The sequence below is a fragment of the Nelumbo lutea genome, chromosome 8, assembly GCF_056320005.1.
Source record: "Nelumbo lutea isolate HS-2025 chromosome 8, American lotus-T2T, whole genome shotgun sequence".
Classification (NCBI taxonomy): Eukaryota; Viridiplantae; Streptophyta; class Magnoliopsida; order Proteales; family Nelumbonaceae; genus Nelumbo; species Nelumbo lutea.
The window spans coordinates 47,278,888-47,301,554 of NC_142691.1; the positions used below are offsets into that span (position 1 = coordinate 47,278,888).

Consider the following 22,667-nt stretch of genomic DNA (forward strand, 5'->3'; position numbering starts at 1 on the left):
TACTAATACAATCACGCAAGTCTAAATTGTCTTGCACAAACTCTAACAACTTATTAATTCTAATCAATTCAATGTATTAATTGCCAATTGCAATAATTTTAAACGGTTAAGCTCTTTATAGCCTATTAAATTTCAAATATCAAATTTAAAACTTGTATATTATCTAAAATTCACCATGACTTCTTTTATATTTCTCTTAAATTCATTCAAACCTTCAGATTAGATTTCCTTTATATTATCATTACTAATCATTAATAAAAGTTGTGTATGTAAACATTTAAGTATTTTACATGCCCAGCCAATCAATAATTCAATTACAGAATTAGATGGGTAAAATTGTCCTTAAGAATCAGGATGAATTAGCTGTCACTAGCTGCTTTTAACACTCAGGGTCCATCGGAATTAGAATCAGAATCAAAATCTATTGGAATTGAAATCAGAATGGTCTCTTTCCCCCTGCCCGTTTCGTTCAGATGTGAACCAAAATAGGAATTGAAATTGGCTGGAATGGATTCTTATCCCCAAGGGATGGGGAGAGAATGGCCATTCCCTCAAATGAAAATGGGATTCCGATTCCACTCAACCAAACGGACCCTGAGATCCTCTTAAAAGTTTATCTGGATAAAAATCCTGTTATAAAGGCTTCAAATTTTGCCCAACAGTGTTTCTATTGCATGCTGAAATTGATTGGTGACTAAGTCTTTCGGTGCTGCTTTTAAACTTGGTGTGGATTCTGTTGGACTAGTCATTCGGAATCATTTTGGTACTTTTCTTCTTGCAAGAGCTTTGCCTATTAAATGTAAAAATTTTCATGGCTGAAGCTTTAGCTCCTTTTCATGGTCTACTTTAAGTTTTAGTCCAAGAGCTTTAATTATCAAACGTTGTTATTGAAGGTGATGCTTCTAGTATTTTCAAACTCATGTTGATGAATGGTCTCCATCCACCGTGGCGGTTGCTCCATATCATTACTGCCTGCAAGAGCCCTTTATCCATCTAACCTTCATTCTTGCTCGACGGACAGCAAATGTTGCTGCTCATCTAATTGCCACACAGGGTTTATCTCTGCCTAGACTTTTACTTGGTCTATTATTTCAGACTTTTTATGTAATACTCTTCATCGAGCTAATAGAATTCTGCCTATAAAATAATAGTCTATTGCACATTAACCCAAGCTATCTTGTTATGAGCATAAATGCATTTTCCACCAACCTGACGGTAAAGAGCAGCCAAATATGTGCGAGTGCCTTCATTTAATCAGTATTACAGTGTAATTGGAATGTAAAGATGGATCACCTCATTTTCTTTCCTAGGATTGCATTGCGCAGCAACATTTCTGCACTCAAGTATGCACAAGAAACTCCCCTACAATCCTACATGTATTGTTTCCTTCAGAAACACTGGACCCAACTACAGACTTGCTTAAGCCAAAGAGCAAAGAATGGCACCAATGAGAAATACGAAACATGCCCTAATGCTCTGTAAGAATACTTTGTTTTTTTCTGCACACCTGCCTACTAGTCTCACTAACATGTTCACTCTTGGCCATCTTGTACATATAGAACCATGGTCATTGCGACTATGACAAATGAAATACAAAGTCAAAATTCAATCATGCTTCTGAATTTACAGACTGCCGGTGAAAAAATTACCTCTTCCCTTTGTTCTGTTGATTAGTAAAAATCAGCGTTCCTTTTCTGATTTCAAAGGAACACCCTTGTACATCTTAACACGTTCTTTTAATGCATCACGGCGAGGCCGTGCAACCTTATTGTTAGGATCAAAAAGGAGCACTTCTTCAAATGCCTTTAGAGCAGACTTTAACTCTTTCTTCTGTTCATATGCATCACCAAGGTTATTCCAAGCTGTGACATATCCTGGTTGAAGTTTCACAGCATTTTCAAACTGACTTATTCCCTTGTCAAGTTTCCCATCCCGGATGTAGCTGACACCAAGAGCATTGTAAACCTAATGAATGTTTGGGAGGAGAAAGAAACCATCAGCAATGTTACAATGATCAGGTTCTACACCAAACAAGAGGGTTAAAAATAAAATACATATAAATTAAAAATAATGGTAAAAAAACACCTCAAAGTTAGTACTGCGCTTCTGATATGCAATGCAAAAATCTCTTTTCATGCTACAGTAAACTGAAGTTGCTAAGAGCCTAAGACACCACCTTGGCATGATATTTTTGTCCAGGTCACCACCTAGTCTGATGTAGCTTTATCTTACAACCATGTTTACCATCTTCTAAATAAATTTGAGTATATATTATGTCTGTATGCATGCATATAGTTGTGGGAATCACTATTTTTTATCTGATTTATGTTTACATCCTTTGGTGCACAGATTCAATCCATCTAATTTGATCACCCAATGCTCACCTTTTCTATGTTTCACCTAATAGTATCCATATAATGATATAAATACTAAAAATCCTAGCCAAAATTTATAACACCCCCACCCCTCGTTTTCCAGGATTGTTTACCACGACCTGCAATAATTCAATAACTAGACAACTGGTCAGATGGTAAGGATATCCAACCTGAATGAACTTGAGATCATGCAGAGTCCAAGGTCTAATTTAACCATTTGTCAGTTGACAATGAGTATAAAGGCATCCAAGTGGTACTAATGATCGAGTTGTTTTATAAAATAACAAAAAAAATGACTGTAATTGATGAGAAATAAGATGAACAATAGCAGAGGAATGGAATACAGGAGGAAAAATAGAAAAGAAAATTAGAAGAGAAACCACTCCAAATGTGGGTGCCATGATGCAGCCCACTATCTTTTATATTAACTGGTATAAAGAGAACAAAATTACAACCATGTCCGTGATTAGGCAGCAATAATGACAAATAAAAGATGAGGTCCAAAGGCCCCATAAGCCCAATAAACTAAAGATCCAATAAGAAGCTAAATATCCAACTGAGAAATTAGCAAGAAACTAAGTAAACACAGTGTATCTTTCAACAGTTTGAGTCTAGGAATCTTCTGTTTTTAACTAATCTTTTAAATTTTAGTCATGGGTGTCGTTTTAATTTATTATGTAGGGTCCATTAAATAAAGTTGTTAGCATAGTTGTCAAGGCAATGCCAGTCTCATCTTTTTGCAGCCAGTTAACTACCAACTTAGAATCCCCTTCTACAATCAATCTTCTTATGTTCAACTCCTTGGCTTTTTGGATCCTTTCCATCACAGCCAAGATTTCTGCCCTCAAGGAGTCTCCTACATCTATTAGCCCCGAGTAGAGGTGGCAATAATTCCTCCCTCGTCATTCCAAAAAACGCCTCCAATACCTGAAGGGCCCAAATTCCCCTCACTACTACCAACGAAATTCGAGGCGTGACCCAAACTGGACTGATAACAGCTTTTGGAAGACAAGAGTCAGCCACCTCCTTCCACTTCTGAAGCAGGTCATTTGTGGAAATATTATCAAAACTACTAAAGCACTTAATTAATCACTCTGATTGTAATGGCTTCAATGATTGCTTATCTGCTCCTTTCCTCGTCTGAAAAAATTCTTTGATTCCTTCCCATATTGTCCAGCATACTGCTGCTCTTGTACACCTCCAAAGAGTTCTCCCCCTTCTCTTCCTCCAGTTGACAAATGAAGAATTGAACAAACCTTGAACATTTGGCGGAGGGATCTCAAACAAAGAGAAAAACCATTCCCAAATAGAAAGAACAAAAGGGCAATAAATCAATAAGTGATAGCAATTCTTACAATCAACCCTACAAAGGATGCACCAATTTGGAGAATTTCTTTGAAGAAGATCACAAGTATTAATTCTTTCCAAGAAGACTTCCCAACAGAACTATCAGAAGGGTGGGTCAAAGCCAAAAAGAAGGAAGCACATGAGTAGTGTTTCAGATGGGGTGTTCTTGAACCCATAAAAGTCGGATTGTAGGATTTGGTATATCATATTTTGTTAGTGTTCCAAGTGATAGATATTCAAAAAGTAAAAACTAAGGATGACTGACAGGGTTCAAATGATACAGAGTTCAAAGACTTAAGCAAGGAATACCAACCGAAGGTTTGTTTCTCTTCTAGAAAAAAAACAGGGACTCTGCCCCTTCTCTTCTTCTTCTTGAAAAAATCCAGGGGCTCCACCCCCTTCTTTTTCTTCTTCTGGAACAAAAAACACCCCCTTCCTTTCTTCTTTTGGAACAAAAACAGGGGCTCCACCTCTTCTTCCTTTTTTGGAACTAAAATAGGGGCTCTGCCCCTTCTCCAACACTTTCAAGTTGTGCTTTCATTTTTAAGACAACAATAGGGGCTCCACCCCTTATTTTCCCCATTATTGTTTGCCTTTTTACTTCCTTTCCTACAACAAAAACAGGGGATCAGCTCCTTTTTTTCTGTCCTTTTTTAGACACTAAGCAACGCCTTACTCCTAGGCAGGAGCCTAGCCAACTAAGCACTCCCCTACCGCCTAGGTTCGCCATGGTGCCTAGGCAGTAGGGGAGTGGAAAGATGAGAGAGAGAGAGAGAGAAGTGGAAAAGAAGATGAGAAGAGAAGGGAGAAAAGAAACACCATAAGATACTTGATGAAAAACAAGATTCACCCTTGCCCCCTTCAACTGAAAACGAAATTAAAAAAAAAATGCCATTATATAAGCCTTGTCCCAACTATATAGTCAACTACATGAATCCCATTTTTCTCTCACTTTACCACCCTATTGGAGCTACTCCTAGGTTCCTTCAAATGACTTCATTTCCGATCTGTCCTCAAGTTTTACTACTCATCCATCTTCGCATTCACATTTCTGCCACACTCATTTTTTGAACATGTTTCTTAACAGTCCAACACTCTGGCCTCTACTCCATACAACATCATCAGCCTTATAACTGTTTTATAGAATTTTCCTTTTAGCCTAAGTGGTATTCCCTTATCATATAAGACTCCTGATAATCCACTCCATTTTGCCCATCCTGCCCAAATCCTCTGAGCAACATCCTTCTCAATCTCTCCTTTATTATGAATTATTGAACCATGGTAACAAAAGGGGTCACATTATCTCTTGGTCTCCAATCCTAAGTGTACCTTTCTTTGTAATCCTACCATATTAAATTTACATTGCATATATATGTTCTATTCGTACTCTTTTTTTTTTTTTTGAGAAAATTTAACCAGAATTTATTGAGAGAAAAAGGGGGGGAACAAGAGGAGATATACAAAGAAGGGGGGAACCCCTGCAAGTTACAAGGAGGAAGCTTGTCGCTATACAGATGCTCCAATACACACCAAAGAGTCTTTAGGGATTTTATCATATGCTTTCTATAGACCAATGAATAGATACCATATGAAAATCTCTCTTCTTCTCGCTTAACTTTCCTATCATTCGTTTCAATAGAAAGATGGCTTGCATGGTTGATCTTCCCAGCATAAATCAAATTTGTTTTTCTGATTTACTTGTTTTCATCTCATAACCTTTGTTCAGTTGTTTTCTTCCAATGTTTCATAGTTTGGCTCATGAGTTTAATACCATGATAATTATTGCAACTTTATGTATCGCCTTAGTTTTTAAATATAAGCACCATAATGCGCTTTCTCCATTTATCCAGCATCTTCTTTGTTTTCACCATCTTACTAAATAGTTTAGTTAGCTATAAAAAACCTACCTCCCCCATACCTTTCCCCACTTCTATTGGAAGATCATTAAGTCTAATATTTTTCCCTTGTTCATCTTGTGTAGCACCCACTTACTTCAGTAATTCTAATTTTACGAGGTATATGTTACTTTTAGTACTACTAGAGTTACTAATCCCTCCTCCATTAGCACCTACAAGGTCCAACTTGGGGCCATCCCCAACTCGTTCCTTGGCACCAATTGATTCTTGAAAAATATTTAGGCAAACCAAAATCTGATGATTAGCACTCTCAAATTTCCACACTAGTATCTTAATCCTAGACTATCATGGGCTTCACCTCATAAAGAAGTGATGCAGCAAGTCTAGAACAAAACTAACACAAGATAGAATCATAGAAATAGAGAAGTATAGAGAGAAGAGAAAGGGTAGAGAAAGAGAACAGAGAAAGAAACCCCAAGAAGTCATTCCAAGGGTCCTATAGTCACTCTAGGGTTTGTAGGAATCACTGCTCATCATAATTACAAAGTTGCCACTCCTGATCTTGTGCAACAAGAAACACAATAACTTCCTACCTATTAATACAAATAAATTAAAATTTTGAAAGAGAAACCCTACTAAACTAGAGGAACAAGATGCTTTGGCCCAAGACCACATGGGACTGGCCAAAATGATGAAAATATCCCTGCTGTCAAAAAATATAGAAATACAAAAAAAAAATCAGAAATTTCCATTTTTGGTCCTTCAGTTCCTGCATCATTCTCCTTCAACTCAAAAATACCCATCCTTGTGTTTTGAAGAACTTGAGGATGAAAAGTTGACATAGCTCAATGGAAAAAGGAGTTTCCATAGCTACTTAAACACACTTGGACTGTAAGTAAATGCCAGTCATAGCTAGAAAGGGATCTTGACAGCAATGTATGTCTGAAACACTGCCTTCTGTAACCTTCTTCATTAAATCGTCAATAACATTAGTTTTTTTATAGATAAAATATTATATTTCCATTAAATCCGAAAAATTACATAATCAGTCCCTTGGGAAGTTGCAAGATGCCGCCTCTCCAAACATGAAGCACATAAAATCTTAAAACACAGAATCTAAAGTAATGTACATGTGTACTAATACAAAATTACAGCTCGGCCCAAAATAGTGTTTCCCCAGTTGTGCCCTGTTTTGCCAATCTATCGGCGAAGGCATTAGCTGATCTCCTCACCCACTGTACAGTAATAGTCATATTCCTTGTCAACCATTTGTATTTCTTTAGCTCATTCTTGTAACCCAACACAACGTTCACCGGATTATTTAACCACTCCACCACTACCTTAGAGTCCCCTTCAATCAGCAACTGCTCCACACCCAATTCTTTTGCAAGGAGGACCCCTTGCATAGCAGCTAGCAATTCTGCCCTAACAGAATTCCCAATGATCAATGGGCCAGAGTAGAGAAGGATAACCTCTCCAGCCTCATTTCTCAAGACACCTTCCATCCCAAAGGGCCCTGGGTTGCCCTGGCTACTCCCATCAAAATTCAGCTTCAGAAAACCTTGAGGGGGACCCAATTTGTAGAGACCCTTTCCTTTTAGGATGAATAGCTTGCAAATGCTAACCAGTTCCTCCATAAATCATTAAAGGAAAATTGGTAAAACAGTTCCATAGTCTTTAACCACTGCATTGTCCTAATCAAAATGCAGTCTTTTAAGGCCTGGCTGCTCCTCCCCTTCTCTTGGAAGATTCTAGCATTCCTTTTTCCCCAAACTATCGATATCAAAGCAGCTCTCGCACACCTCCACATTCTTCTTCCTCTTTTATGGAACCAAGAGAGAGTAAATGGGTTAGACAACATGCTTACTTCTGCTGGCATCTCCCACCTACACTCAAACAAGGAGAAAAGCCAAACCCAAAGCTCTGTAGTAAAAATAAGTGGTAACAGTCCTCACCATGTGATTTGCAAAGAGTACACCAGTTAGGTGAGATACAAAGAAAGGGTCTTCCCTTTTGTAGGTTATCCATAGTGTTAACTTTCCCGTGGCACACTTCCCAACATAAAGCCATAACCTTAGGGGGAACTGGCCTACACCAAACTTCTTTGAAAGGGAAAACCTATTGAGAGGGCAAGTTTCAAAGTGACTTATAAAAGGAACCACAGGAAAAAAACCCTTTTGTATGAGGGGCCCAAATCCTCTTATCTAGCTTTGAGGGGTCCAACCAAATCTTTTTAAGGAGACAAAGCAAATTAGCCAAACACTAGATTTCCTCATCCCTTAACCCTCTACGGAAACCAAAATCCCAAGTCAAGGCCAATGGGTTTAACACAGAAGGAAGGAATTTTGAAATCACCTCATTTTTATAAAAAGAAACAGAGAACAAAGACGGAAAAAGGTCTTTAAGAGGAATATCCCCTGCCCAAGTATCTTCCCAAAACTGAACAGAATTACTGGAGCCTACATCATACCTGGCATAGCTGATGAACTGTGGGAGGAGTTTGCCAATAACATTAGTTTTTTGAACACTAAAATCATCAATCACTTTTAACTTTTATAACAATTAGCTTTTTGAATCCCCCCTTGCTTATCACTTTTAACTTTCATATTCAAAATCTCAATTGCAGCATTCAGAGCTTTTCCTTCAATCTCTAGTTTAGGAGGTTCAGCTACTCGTTCTTCAGAGAACTCTTAGAATTCTTCCATTATTGATGTTGGTGGAACTTGTGCTATGTTAGCTTGTAATTCTTGAATTGATTCCAGTTGAACTTGAGAGGTAAAGTCATGACTTACTTCCTTACTAAGATCTACTACAATCAGCACATTTGTATCTTGAACCTGATTTTGTTCAACTTGCTTGTTCTCTATTTATTCTTGATCATTAACCTCAAGCTGATCCTGGGTGTTGGAAGTTCCTTTAACAATTACTAAATTCTCTTGGCCCACATCCTCTTATCTTCACTGCTTACAACTTCTATAGATTGAAACTCTGGCTCTTCAGTTTCATTCTCAACTTTAGCTCTAGTTTCATTCTCTTAGTCCTCTCTTGAAAATTCTTTGAATGCAGAGATTTTAGCACATTTCCTCTCTCTAAAATCCTTTCACTCAAATACTAATCTTCCTTTGCAATCCTAAACTATTCCCAGGAATCATCCCCCATCTTCCTATCCCCATCTCCTAGGTCTAAACCATATCATTCTAGCTTTCTTCCCTTTTCTTTTCTTTTCTTTTTACAACAGTGCCCTATTTTGAACACACACCCCCCCCCAAAGTGTTTGTAGGAAGGTTGGATATCCTTCCTACATCAAGTATGTGATTTCATATTTTTAAATTATATATTCAAGCAATATTAACCCCCAAGACCACATTTGAGAGATGCAACGTTTTGTCATACTTGGGCAAGATCTTGATCATCTCCATCCCATTTCTCAATTGCTTGCAACAAGTATTTTGTAGCAGCTGGGTAAAATTTCCTCCTCAGCATCACTGCACCGAGTTCAAACAACCCAGTGGCACTAGCATCACCACTACGGACCTGCTCCTGAAATTCCAAAAATAGAGAAATAAGATAAAAACATAGAAACTGCAAAACAATGTCTTCTTTCTGTTGCTGATCAAAAGAAAATTGCAAAAACAACATGAACAGAAAAGAAAAGGCACCCTTTGCTAATACTCCTAGCTTAAGGTACAATAAGAGAAAAGTTAAAGAAACTTTTCCATATTTACGCAACAGGTGGAAACTAGGTCATAATTAAATAGTAAAAAAATCATGGATGATTCAATAAGGATTAAAATGGATCCATAGATCCACAATGCATGTGAAAAAAAACTACCAGATAATTAAAATATTGATGTTATCATCATCATCCAGGCCCTATCCCAACTATATTGGGTCGGCTACATGAATCCTGTTTCACCATTCCATTCTGTTTAAAACCATATCCATTGTCAAATTAATTATTAGGGTATGTTGGGTTCCATTGCTGTTTCCCAGAAAAAAAAAACAGTGTCATGTCAGCACCAACTCAGTGTTTCAACTTTAACAGTAAAAATTTCAAATATTACCCTGATAAAAATATGAAAATCATTTTTTTTACAACATTAGTAAGGCTCTCAACTGTTGTTGCTAATAAAAATAAAAGAAAACCAATTTTTACACGAGTAATTGTATTATTGATTCCATAGCACTTTTCAAAGTTGAAAGAAAAAAAAAATAGAATAAACTTTCATTATTGATAATGGAAAAGCAAATATAGTTGCTTACCTGCAATTCTTTAGCAGAAAGGTCAAGTTCTCTGCGAACAAGAACTTGACGAATCACAAAGAACGTACCCACCCCAAGCAATCCTAACAGTAGAAGCAAGTAAGTGAGCTGAATGCCCAACTCAAAAAGTTCTCCAATCTCATAGACCATGTCAGATCTTATCTGTTCACTGGAATATGCCAATTGTGCAGAACTCAACCATGTCATTGCTCCAAATGAGAAAGCAGACAACCACACTAATGGCCTTTTGTTATTTTTAATACTCTCAGTAATTAAAAGATCCAACAGAAACTCTGAAACAAGGAAAAGAGACGTGGTAAGAAGATTTCTTATACCATAAAATAATTAATAAAATATGTAATGCCAAAAACTGAAAATTCAAAACAAGGATCAGAAATATAGTGTTGGGGTTGGAATATCAAGTGTTGCATAAAATATTGGAAATATAAATATTATCAAATAGAAAGGAAAAACAACAAAATCCAAAACTTTAAAAGCTTGCTCATGATCTAGGAACATAACTAAGTTGAGAATATCAAACAAAGCACTGGATTGATAAATCCAAATTTCTGTGTGGAGCTGAGTACCAATTTCATAAAACAAAATTAAAAAAAAAAAAAAACAGAAAAGAAAAAAGCATTTATCAAACAGGTTAAACTTCAACCAAATTTCCAATTAACCAGTTCATCAAGAACTGATTTACCAGAAGTATATCTTAAATCTTAGGGTAAATTGTGGATTAGTACCCTGTACTTTGGGGCTAGTCTCACTTTAGTACCTGAACTTCAAAACATGCCACTGCAGTACCTGAAACTCTCCAAAATTGCCAGTTTAGTTCAAAACCGTTAACTGGCATCAGTTGGCATGTGAAAGGACACAAATACCTTCAAGATTTGAATAGGTGAGAGAAGCATAATTTTGGAATGGCCAAAATAGCCATGTTCAAATCCCCTTTCACAGCTATTGGGCACAACTGTTCATAAATAAACTTCAACCAAATTTCCAATTAACCAGTTCATCAAGAACTGATTTACCAGAAGTATATCTTAAATCTTAGGGTAAATTGTGGATTAGTACCCTGTACTTTGGGGCTAGTCTCACTTTAGTACCTGAACTTCAAAACATGCCACTGCAGTACCTGAAACTCTCCAAAATTGCCAGTTTAGTTCAAAACCATTAACTGGCATCAGTTGGCATGTGAAAGGACACAAATACCTTCAAGATTTGAATAGGTGAGAGAAGCATAATTTTGGAATGGCCAAAATAGCCATGTTCAAATCCCCTTTCACAGCTATTGGGCACAACTGTTCACTTTATGAACTAACCTTTATGTCAAAGAAGTATTGCTTTCCGCTGGAGAAGCTACACGGAAAAACATCACCAAAGAAGACAATGTCGTTGCTGGAGAAGAGGAATTTAGACTACCATCATTGTTTTTTCAGTTATTCAATCCATAACAAAGGGAGGTTTTGGACCACCATTGTTTCCAGAGAAGACAAGTAATTCTTGTTGTCATGGGAGAAGACAATCAAAATAAAATGGTCTCAAAAATATTAAAAAGGGTAGTTTTGGCATTTAAAAAAAATTAAGTCACACATGTCATCACGTGATACAGATAACTGATGGACTGCTAACGGCAGGTACTAAATTGGCAATTTTCAAGAGTTCAGGTACTGTAGAGGCACGTTTTGTAGTTAGAGTACAAAAGTGAGACTAGCCCCAAAGTACAAGGTAGTAATCTGCAATTTACCCTTATTAGGGCCCATTTGGGAGGGCTTCAGCATTAATTAAGATGCATTGAATGAGAAACTTAGAAGAAGCTACCAAAACTAGCTTCAGCAGAAAGTTGATTTCTCAGCTCAATGTAAGCATTTTTGGGCTTTCTAGGTTTTTCACCAAACATAGTTCCATGGCTTTCCATGTGAGGCCTACCTTGTGACACTAGAAGCCATTGCACGAAAACCCTCCCAACAGGCACTCAATGCAACAGATTATCAAATTGAACCCATTAATTCTGAGAAAGAAAAGATGACCAAATAAAAAGATAGGAATGGACAATAATCTATACTATTATAAAGTGGATATTTGCCTTGGTTTTGGTGCAGATCATAAAAGCTAAATTTGATTATATAATGTCAATTTATATCTTTACCCTTTATTAGCACACATACATAGCACATGCCCTTACACTATATATATAATGACAAGGATGGCAAGGACAAAGCATCTTATCCAATAAGCAAAAGACAACTTTTGGATTTTTTTTTTTTTTGATAGATGAAGAAAATTTTCAAAATAATCAAATCATAAAACAATACAATGAGTCTTCCCCTAGAATAGACGCGAGATACAGCCTCAAATTCAATCAGATTACAATTGAGCACAAAACAAATGCTGCCCATTGTCATGCACCTAGTCTCCAATGGAATTCATTGTTAGACAACGTATGCCCTTAGCTCCAATTAGTTTGAAGTACGAATACATTTATTGTAAATGAATAAAAGTACATCATTGTTTCATGTTGATATTGATATGTTTCTGTGAAATTACCCCTTAAACTGGACACTTATGAGACTTGTGTTAGTTTAGAATGTTCTCAGCTGTTGGATAGATTTGGGGAGTTTATCCTGCCAAGGCTGACACTAATGTGCTACCAAAGAAGTTGGGGCAACTTGTCTCAGCTGATAGGGTTAGACCCGAAGCACATGTAGTTTGTGTTTGGTTGAAACATTGAATCCAGACCATTTTCCAGTTATGCCATGGACCTTGGAGATTGATGGGCAAAACTAGAAATTTACACAAACCCTAGACTTGATTATGGTACTACACTAGGTGTCGGATTGGGCTGTCTTTGATATGCCAATCAGTGAGATCCATTACAAGTCAAAACCTAGGTATGTTGGGGCAGTCTGAGAATTCACTCATAGAGATAGGATTGGCCCCTTTATCAGACAAAGTGAATGATCGGATTTGCACTCTCACTAATGAAAACCTAAACTGTTGGTAGTGGATTTCAACTATGTTTGATATATATATATATATATATATATATATATATATATATATATATATTATGCTTTATGATAAATGTTTGCAAAAGGTTTTAATTCCTGGGATCCATCCGAGCAAAGTGTGTAACAATACACCTTGTAGCCAGGGGAGAGGTCCTTCCCTATCGGGTAGTGTTTGATCATTATGGGCTGAGAGGTTAAGTCTAAGAGACCATTAAGGACTGATTACCTGAAGGGATTTATCTTACTTAAGTCCGTTATCCTTGGGTCTTCATAGGATGGTTGGATTATCCAATGATCACTTAAGTGTAAATGTTGGGCCCATTTTGAGCCCATAGTGATGTGCTCAGGGGTTCACTGCGTCTAGCAATGAATTGACCAGGCCTTTTCACAGAAGCTGGGCCGAACCCATGTGGGCTTATGTGAGGTCATTATGGGGTTCGACGCCATACAAATCAAACCTAAATTGGCAAAGCAACACTCTTGGGTCATGAGCCATATAGCTGATGGGCCTAAAGCCCATAATTAATATGATTAATTAAGATGTCACAAGACAGCTTAAGTTGTCATGTGACATGGGGCGAATCTGGGTTTGGAAATGGGTATGGAGCACCCATCCTCTTAAGAGCATAAGACTTATCTCTTAATAGAGTCCAAACCCAAATAAAGATTTGGATAATCTCCTAATTTGATTAGGAGAAGTGCTCCATAAAGAGATAAAAGAAGAAGAGGGTGAACTGGTCTAGAACACCTATCAATTCTGCTCTCTCTCTCTCTCTTCTTCTTTTTGTCTCCCAAGAAACCCTAGTTCAACTACATTTTTTGGAACTAATAAAGATAAATTCTTTCCCTAATTTTTGCAAGAAAAACTCAAATAAATTACATGCTCACCTCCCCAATTCGATCCAAGTAGTTGGATTGCAGTTTTGCTGAAAATTGCATTGATAAACCGGCTTCAAGATCAAAGTTGCACCATCTTCAGTGGAAGCTGGTTTTAAGACTGGTTTGGGCATGAACTTCCACCTTGGGATCTACACTTGTGGTATCCATATCAGGTATACATCTCCCTCTTTGTTTGGTTTCAAATCCGGTCTGGTTCAGCGCAAGACCGATCCTAGAAAAAATGTTGTTTTTCGAAACTTAGGGAATACAATTCCTAGGAGAATTGGAAATTTTTGAAATTTCGCCCAGCCATCTTGCATGGTTCGGCCATCCATATGATGGATTCTAAGCCTTCCTTCACTCACAAGGGTTTTAACTCAAAACCACTCTTTATTAGCTCAAAGATAAGGATGTAAGACTCACCCTTGAACACTTTACTCTCTTGGAGGGACTCCTTTGATGCCCTTGAAACTCTCACCTCCTTTAGGTGCAATTCTAACCATCCATTTTCTACCTCTTTACCCTAGCCATTAGATTGCACTTTGCACCTCCTCATATCAACCACATGTTCCACTTCCTCAAATGGAACCTTTTAGGCATCTTCCTAGAATACTCTCTATCCAAATATTTACAAGGATAATCTTAGGGCATTCTAGACCTTAGACTTCTCTGCATCATTCTAGAAAACTCCACACAATACATGAATACTTAAGATAACTCTAGAAGACTCTACACACAAAAGACTCCATACTCTTAAAGATGACTCTAAAAGGCTTCTATAATCCCCTAGGCTCGACTACAAATCTCTATAAAGCCCGTGAAACCTCCAGCCTCCAGCTTCTTTGCAGCTCTATTCAGGTGGGCTGTGCACCATGCACCCCTTGTTTAGCTAAGCAGTCAGCTATTCCATTGGCTGATCTCCTTTGCCACTAAATCCTTACAGTCATATTGGAGGTTAGCCATTTGAGTCTTTTAACAGCTTCCCTGAATTCTTACATCATATCCCATTATCAAGTTTTGGATTTATTTATTTATTGATAGTAAAAGCCAAAATGTATTCCAAGGAAAAAAATAGTATAAAAGGTGTATACAAGTATTGCATCCCAAGCAAAAGGCATAAACAAAATGCAAAGAATATAGTGAATGACAGGGGAAAAAGGGAAAGAACCTAGTCAAAAACAACCAAAAGTAGGGATGTCAATGGGTCAGGTTCGGTACTAATTTTGCTTGACCAAACCCAACCTGAAGTTAATCCATCCCAACTAAATGAAATGAGATACCGAACCTAACCCCATAACATAGTCCACCTATAGTCAACTATGTTTATATTTACAATTTTTCAATGTTACAATGCCAATGGGTTGGGTTTGGCACGGGTCAGCCTCAAGAGTCTCAACATGAACCCGAACTGAGATCCAATCAAGGCTGACCCAACCCTAACACAGTAAGGATGGGTCAAGGTGGGTTTACCACTTAATCCAGCCCATTGACAGCTCAGCCCTGACCACAAGTATACAGACACCACCCAGAACACAACCCTCCCTCCCCCCCCCCTTGTTTGAAGAATAAAAGGAAAATTTATTAAAGAAAAAAGGAAAATTACAACAGAAGGTGATAAGAAATCACCTAGAGCAAGAAGCACCCCCAGGAAACCCAAACAAACCTAACAGAATAAACACCTCACAAGCAAAAATAAAACCCAAAACAGACACCGATAAAAAGATCACCCAATACAAAAGAACTCTAAAAAAATGCTAAACCTTTCTGTCTGCCCACGTCAGTCTTCATCTGTAAACGCATCCTCTTGATTTGAGAGTTTCTCATCCCAATCCCTGATCCCTTTTAAGTGCGCTTTGGTCTTCATTTTCTCTTCCTCTTTTTTTCTTTCAAATTCTTCATAAGCCCTCCTAGAAAATTCCTCACCACCCCAGAAAAATAAACTAAGCTTTTCTCAGTTGTGACCTCCCTATCAACCAATTTTTGGGTAGTCACCTCACCTGAAACTTCTTAAGCAACTTCATTCTCTTGTAGTAGCCGTGCTGAATCAGACTCAGATTCGGCATCAATTACCTTATTTACCTATTGTTCCTTCAATGAAAGGGGGGTCTTGGTTGCTCTTGCACAGTTACCCCCTATGATCAGTACCAATTGTCCCATTAACCCTCACCTTTTTCCTTCTGTACACCCATTTATATTTTTTGTAGGTCCTGCCCTGCCAAACCGAGTTTAAGTCTAGAGAAAATCTTTGTCACATGAACTAGATTATGATCTCTTACATTGCGTGATTTCTTGTTGATTATCCTACCACCCTGATCTTCCTTCTCTTCCATTTTGCTCCCTCAACCTAGATCTACACCCAACCTACCAATCTCAACCTCCTCATAAAACAAGCAATCTTCGATTTTGCTCTTGAGAAAATATTTGTCACATGAACTAGATTGTGAACTCTTACATTGCGCGATTTCTTGTTGATTATATCCCAACACCCTGATCTTCCTCCCCTTCCATTTTGCTCACTTGACACAGATCTACACTGCATACCAATCTCAACCTCCTCATAAAACAAGCAATCTTCGACCTGACTTCCAACCTGTCCACTAGAAGAGTTATCATCATCTAAGTCTTCCTTTCCTCCAGCCTTACCCCTATCATTGTCTTCATTTCCTGGATCAGCACCAATACTAACACTCTTTTTCCTAACTGTCGCCTCCCCCCAATCCATTTTCTCCATTTTGGCAGGAACTGTCTCTTCCGAACATGGAGAAACTGGACATTCCAAGCCACATCTATCCTCTGAGGTCCGGGTCTCCTCTGGTTTAAAAAGCCTTGTGGACCCAGAAGGTTAGTTGATGTCGCTCCGCCCTTAATGACCTCAGCATAAGACTATTCACCTGCCCTTCAATCTCCACTTTCCAAAAAAATTGAACTAATGGCATTCTTATGCAGAGACTTACTGGCTGATCCGCATGGAGTCTCTTCATCTTCATTCGACGTCTGGGCATTGTTCAATGACTTTTGGCTCGATCTCTTTTTTCCACGTGTAACCCAACCTTCAAGGATGTTGACATCTTCTTCCTTGGAACCTTTCCTCCATAGAGACGTTTCACCTTCCAACAGAACCCAAACCTTAAGCCAGCAACCATTAATGAGAAACTCGAAGCATCTGGAGACTTAATCGGGTTTCAGACCTTTGACCCTTGCTTTTGCGGCATGGAGGTCAATGAGATTAAAAGCTGTCAACATTCCACCCATGACTTGGATCAATTTTACCAAAGTTTTCTCATTCCAGTAGTTTAAGGGAAGCCCTACTAACTGAAGCTCGAGAAGACTTTCTGAGATATTATTTTGATTACAAGACACAAACCAGTTTTCTACCATTACCCTTCCAATTGGTGTTTCCACCGTCTCAGCGCTTGGGAACAGTACTTCTTAACCAGCTCCATATAGCAAAGACTTTGAGTCTTCAAAAGGTCTAACGTTTACAGTACCATTATGTTAAATCTCTTCACCATCGCCCCTACGATATTCTCCCAATCTTGGACTCCTTTGGCTGAAGTCAGAATCAAATTATTCTCCCATTCTCCTTCTGCTGCATCTAAGAGCAATCTTCGACTTCTAGTGTCACTGCATACTATGGCTTGAAGTCCTTTCAAACTTTGACCTTCTCCCTTCGAGATATCTCTATAGCTCTGCTTATCATGGATTCCTGATCCTCCGCGAAAATTTGAGCTTTGCCTTCTATCAACATTCAGTAGAGACTCCTGCAGGGTTTCTGTAAACATTCTCCATCCTGCTCTCTCTCTCTACCCTCTGGCACACATAAGAGTATTTTCTATTATAACCACCACTTTCCATAATCGCCATGAAACAACCCTTCATGTTTCTTCTCATCTCAGCTTCAAAACTCCTAGCTACAGTTACTTCGTTCTTCTAGCCAAATTTTTTAACAAAGAGAATCGTCCCATCCATGAAACCCTACAGCCATATAATCACTTCCTCAATTATGAAAACGGTGGCTCTGTTTTCTTCTTTAATCTTTAGCCTTTCCTTACCATCATATCTACCTTTTTCGAAACCAAAGGTTTTGGCTTCAGTCTTCGCTTCCTTTCTCCAGATCACCATCTTCACTTCCTTTTGAGCTTTTGGCAAGCACAGGCAGGCTAGGCAGCCACAGTAATCCATGAATCTCTCTACTTCATTGCACAAGCAATGAAGGCCCCAAAAATCAATTTAATAAATAAATAAACAGCATCTATATCAGCAAAGAAACACAATATGGGGACTCTTTCATATTGTTTCAAAAGAAATCTAGGAAATGACCTTCTGCATTAACATGTCATTCTCTTTAGCATCCATGGATGCAAATAATTTCATGCAACCCACCACAGCTAAAGCTTTTTCCTCTGCACCCTCTCCCTCCCCCCTCTAGCACTCCTTGCCTCCCCTCTCTCAATACACCCTAAACATTTCTAACTCCATTACATCCCACCTTAGCATGCTTTCAAATTGCTTGGTAGAACCATTTTCCAAGGAGTAGATTGAGATGGTTTGGTCATGTGCATAGGAGACCATCTACACGACTACACCTGTTAGACAATGCGATTTGTTACAAGTTGAAGGGGCTAGAAAAGATAGGGGCAGATCGAAAAGGACTTGGGTGGAAGTAATAAGAAATGATTTAAGCACCCATAATTTAATAATGGACATCGGATTTAACAGAATGGAATGGCAAAACAGGATTAATGTAGCCAACCCCATTAGTTGGAACATGGCTTAGATGATGATGACTGTTGGAGAAGAGGAGTCCATATAGTTGGGATTTTTCTCTTTTTTTTTTTTTTGTCAGCAAGAAGAAATTAATTTTATTAAAATATGACAGGTTAGGTTACATAAGAAAGGGTGTCCATTCACCCAAGAATCAGAAACCTGAAAAGCATACAATAAATCCCAGAACAACTGCTGCCTATAGACCCCCTGTTTAGCTAATGTGTCGTCCATCCCATCTGCAGTCCTTGTCCAAGCAAAAGTGGCATTTAGATCCCTTTCCAGGCTTTCTATTTCCCATAGAGCATGTTTGTAGATCTAAGGTACACTACACCTAGTGGTAGTCTGAGAAACAACCAGCTTTGAATCCCCTTCAACCTCCAAGCTTTTAAAATTTGATTGTTTAGCAAATTTTAGGCTCCGTAGCAGTGTCAACAGTCCATATAGTTGGGATGGCAAAGCAGGATTCATGTAGCCAACCCCAGATAGTTAGGATAAGGCATAGATGATCAACACAAGCCCAGATGAAATCAACACCAGTCCTCCATCCCTTTGCAATGAATAAAGCAGTCATACTCTCTAGATATCTTCATGACATGATTGTAACAACAGCTACATCTCCAGCCCTCCTCCATAAGAGAAAGTTTTTTTCTTTTCTTTATCTTTTAGAAAAATATTTAACTAAAAGATGATGGACAGCATTGATATCAAATAAATGAATATGAACCCAGCATAGAATTATAAAGGCAGTTATCCATATAAGCTTCATGGAACAATGTGAATTTTTTTGTTGATCAGAAAGAAATTTAAAAATTTTATAAAAAGATGATAAATCTGGTCATTACAAAGGAAGCAGTTCCAATCCCCACAAGTTACAACTGTTACACCAGCACCCAAAACAACTGTTGCCAATATACCCCTTGTTTTGCTAGAGTATCGGCCATCCCATTTGCATTCCTTCTTACACAATTAATGTGATTTTCAGCTCTTGTGTAATACTTTCTATTTTCCTAAAGGAACAACATGAAGTTGTTAAACATTCCATCCCATAGAGGTCAAGACTTAAGGACCATAGCTGTCAAGGCGACACCTAGGCGGGCGCCTAGGCGACAAGGTGCCCTTGGAGGCTCGCCTTGCCCAGTCACCAAGTAGTTTTGTGCACTATGTTATAAAATACTTTTATATTTTTAATTTTTTGACATTATAATTATAAAATAGGCATTATTAAACTAGAATACTCATTTTATGTATTTATGTACTAATTTCTTTTTATTATTTTCTTATTTGTTAGGGTTTAATCAACACAAACATTGCTAATTGAACCCATGGTTCAAAGTATCAATACACCTCTGTGTATCGGCAGAGGTGTATCAGTACTTATAACGATACTCCCCCTATTTTTTTATTTCTTTGGTTTTCAATTTCATTTTTAAATATATATTATTTTAAAAAATGGGTTCCCAAAAACACTTGTAAACATGTGCATCGGAGCACCAAAGATACAATACAATACACCCGATACAGGGTGTATCGTATTGAAATTTTGATCCTTGATTGAATCCTCAAAGATTTCAGAACCTGAACCAATAAGCAAGGGAAGAACTTAAAATTTTGTCTAATCAACACATTTTCTTCTTACAGGTCTTCTTCTTCTTCCACCTTTTCTTTTCTTCTTTTCCTATAACAAAAGTAGGGGTTCAGTCCCTATATCTTTTGAATTTTCTTTCCTTTGTTCCTTTCTTCTCATAAAATGTTGGTTTTCTAAACTTAAAACATGAAGTTTATACTTCTCTTATGAAAATTATGGATAACTATTAAGGAAAGATGGTTATGGAACCTAGGGAACTACCCTAGGATATATGGTATTACTTAAAAAAAAAATCCATCGCCCAGCCTTGCCTTGGCACCTTAAAAACTATGTTAAGGACAAGAACATCAGAGAAGAAAAATTCATTTAGAGCATAAAACAATCTCCACGGGCCATCCAAAATATTTTCCCCATCTAATGGGATTTAAGAAATTATAACCAATCAAGAGGAAAGGAGTGCCCAAGGCCACATGATGATGGACAGGAGGAGAAAAGTCCTACTAGGGTGTACATGATGGGTAAAGATGCAAACACATAATAGAATAAAGGGGAAGTTATAAACAGAGAATAAAGCATACCTTAAAAAGTAAGAGGAGGGAGAGAGAGAGAGAGAGAGAAGAAACCCCCAACCTTCTTTTACAGACTCCAATTTTAACTAGGAAACTGATTGGAATCAACTTAAAGTTTCTTTCAAACTAAGATAAACTCATCAAGATGTTTAAATACGGGTCTGGCTCCTAAAACAACTAAGCTACCCACTAATAATGAATTTAAAATGAGACAAACCAAGAGAAACTTTAAAAATAGACTCCCTAAACTTATATTACGAATTGATACTATGCCAATAAAATGGCATAACATTCCCAATTTACATCAGATGGTCCCATTGGATGGGTAATTGAAAACCTGCCTAATGACACCAAAATCAAGTCAAGCAGCAAGTTTTGACATCTAAAATAGGCTACAAGGAAAGTGGTGAATGTACAATTTCAACTTTCCAAAATGCTAAATTTCTCTAAATTTAATTTAATGAAAGCATTTCTTTTGCTGATCAAAAAAATGCTTTTTTTATCAATTAAAAAATGCTAAGTTTCTCCAAGACAATTCTTTCAACTGTTTTGGATCTTTAAATTAAAAGGCTTATTTCTGACACCAAGAAATTGCAAACTAATCTTCAAGGAGCTCGGACTAATCATAATTTGATCCATCAAAAAATTATGAAATTTCCATTGGTTCTGGAATCTGGAGAAACCTGACTTCTTCCTCCATGGAAACATTATAAACCTCTCTAATTATAAATGAAATGCAATTCCAATAAGTTGTCCAAAAGAAGCATTTGATGCTAAATCAAAAGAAGCATACAGAAACTGCATGCAAATAAAATCATAAGAAAGGCCTAAAATGAGCATCTTATCAACTGAAATAATCACTGATAGTTAAAAGAAGAGCCCATCATGGCGCCTTACCTGCATCGATAACCGCACCACAATTGGTCTTCTCAACTTTCGGAAACTGCTTGGAATCCCAAGCCCGTCTAACCCATTTGGGGCCTTGGAACCTACTCAGAGCTTCCATCACCGACAAGGCCGTCCTGTTGGACCCAACAGGGGCATCCTCTCTCTCCATCTTCTCCTCAGAGCCGGCAGCAGAACCCACCACTCTTGTTCCATTTTCCAACGCCTTTTGGTTTCTCTTGGAGATTGCGGATATATGAGGCTTCTGGGTGAAATGGGTCTTTGCAGAAACTTTAGCAGAGAGTGCAAGGAGACGAGATGGAGAAGAAAGCAAAGCCATAAACATCTCCCAAGTGATCACAACGACACAACATACTCTTCTCTACTCTCTGGTTGAGTTATCCTCAACCTCAGAAATCGGTCCAGTACTTCACTGCCTGTTTGTGTCGTGGGAAGTTTTCGGTGGATAGCAAGATGCCATGTCACTGTGGCCCTGTCTTTACATTTGTGCGGGACCCATGATCTAAGGGATGCGCTTTGTGTAGGCCACGGACGTGGTGATTGTGTAACATGCCACCTGTTTCATTTATGAAGAATTCAGATCCACCCTAAGGGTAAGGGGGTCCCAGTAGAGTGATTGGTGGGTTCACTCTCATCACTCGGGTCGGGTATAGAAAGCAGAGGTGTCAAAGATCGAAAAAAAAAAATTCTTCAATCGGGTCGGGTCCTTCAAAGGAAATGATTAAATTACTGGGTATTGTATCGAATAATTTGGATAAGGATACGTTTTGTAAATACATGAATAGGAATAAAAGATATGAAAATATATATTAAAATAAATAAATATAAATTTTATAAATACATCAATTATACTAATTTTAATATCAAAATAACCACGAATAAAATACAAATACATAAGAAATGTATATTTTAATGGTATATATAAAGAAATATATTACAATTAATATAATGGAATGCATACATATCATACAATTTTGTTAATAATCCATGCATAAAATATATGTATTTTACAAATTAATACATGCATAAAACCATTACTATATTATATTCTATTTAAGTCCAATAAACAAAGCATATGCAATTATTATATTTTAATTACTACATCA

General features: G+C 37.7%; 1 protein-coding gene across 2 annotated transcripts; it reads right to left on the bottom strand.

Annotated features, from left to right (window-relative positions):
* Window positions 1–1,210: 1,210 nt before the first annotated feature.
* Window positions 1,211–22,011, bottom strand: LOC148844014 (Tetratricopeptide repeat (TPR)-like superfamily protein). 2 transcript variants are annotated; one of them, XM_088957761.1, is made up of 4 exons: window positions 21,553–22,011; window positions 9,842–10,134; window positions 8,972–9,118; window positions 1,211–1,965 (listed from the first exon to the last, which is right to left on the bottom strand). In XM_088957761.1, exons 1-4 carry the CDS (start codon window positions 21,884–21,886, stop codon window positions 1,681–1,683), a joined length of 1,059 nt encoding a protein of 352 aa, XP_088813887.1. In that variant the 5' UTR covers window positions 21,887–22,011; the 3' UTR covers window positions 1,211–1,680. The 2 variants fall into 2 exon arrangements, with proteins under 2 accessions (XP_088813887.1, XP_088813888.1); XM_088957762.1 differs by lacking the exon at window positions 8,972–9,118 and having other exon boundaries at window positions 21,553–21,979.
* Window positions 22,012–22,667: the final 656 nt, after the last annotated feature.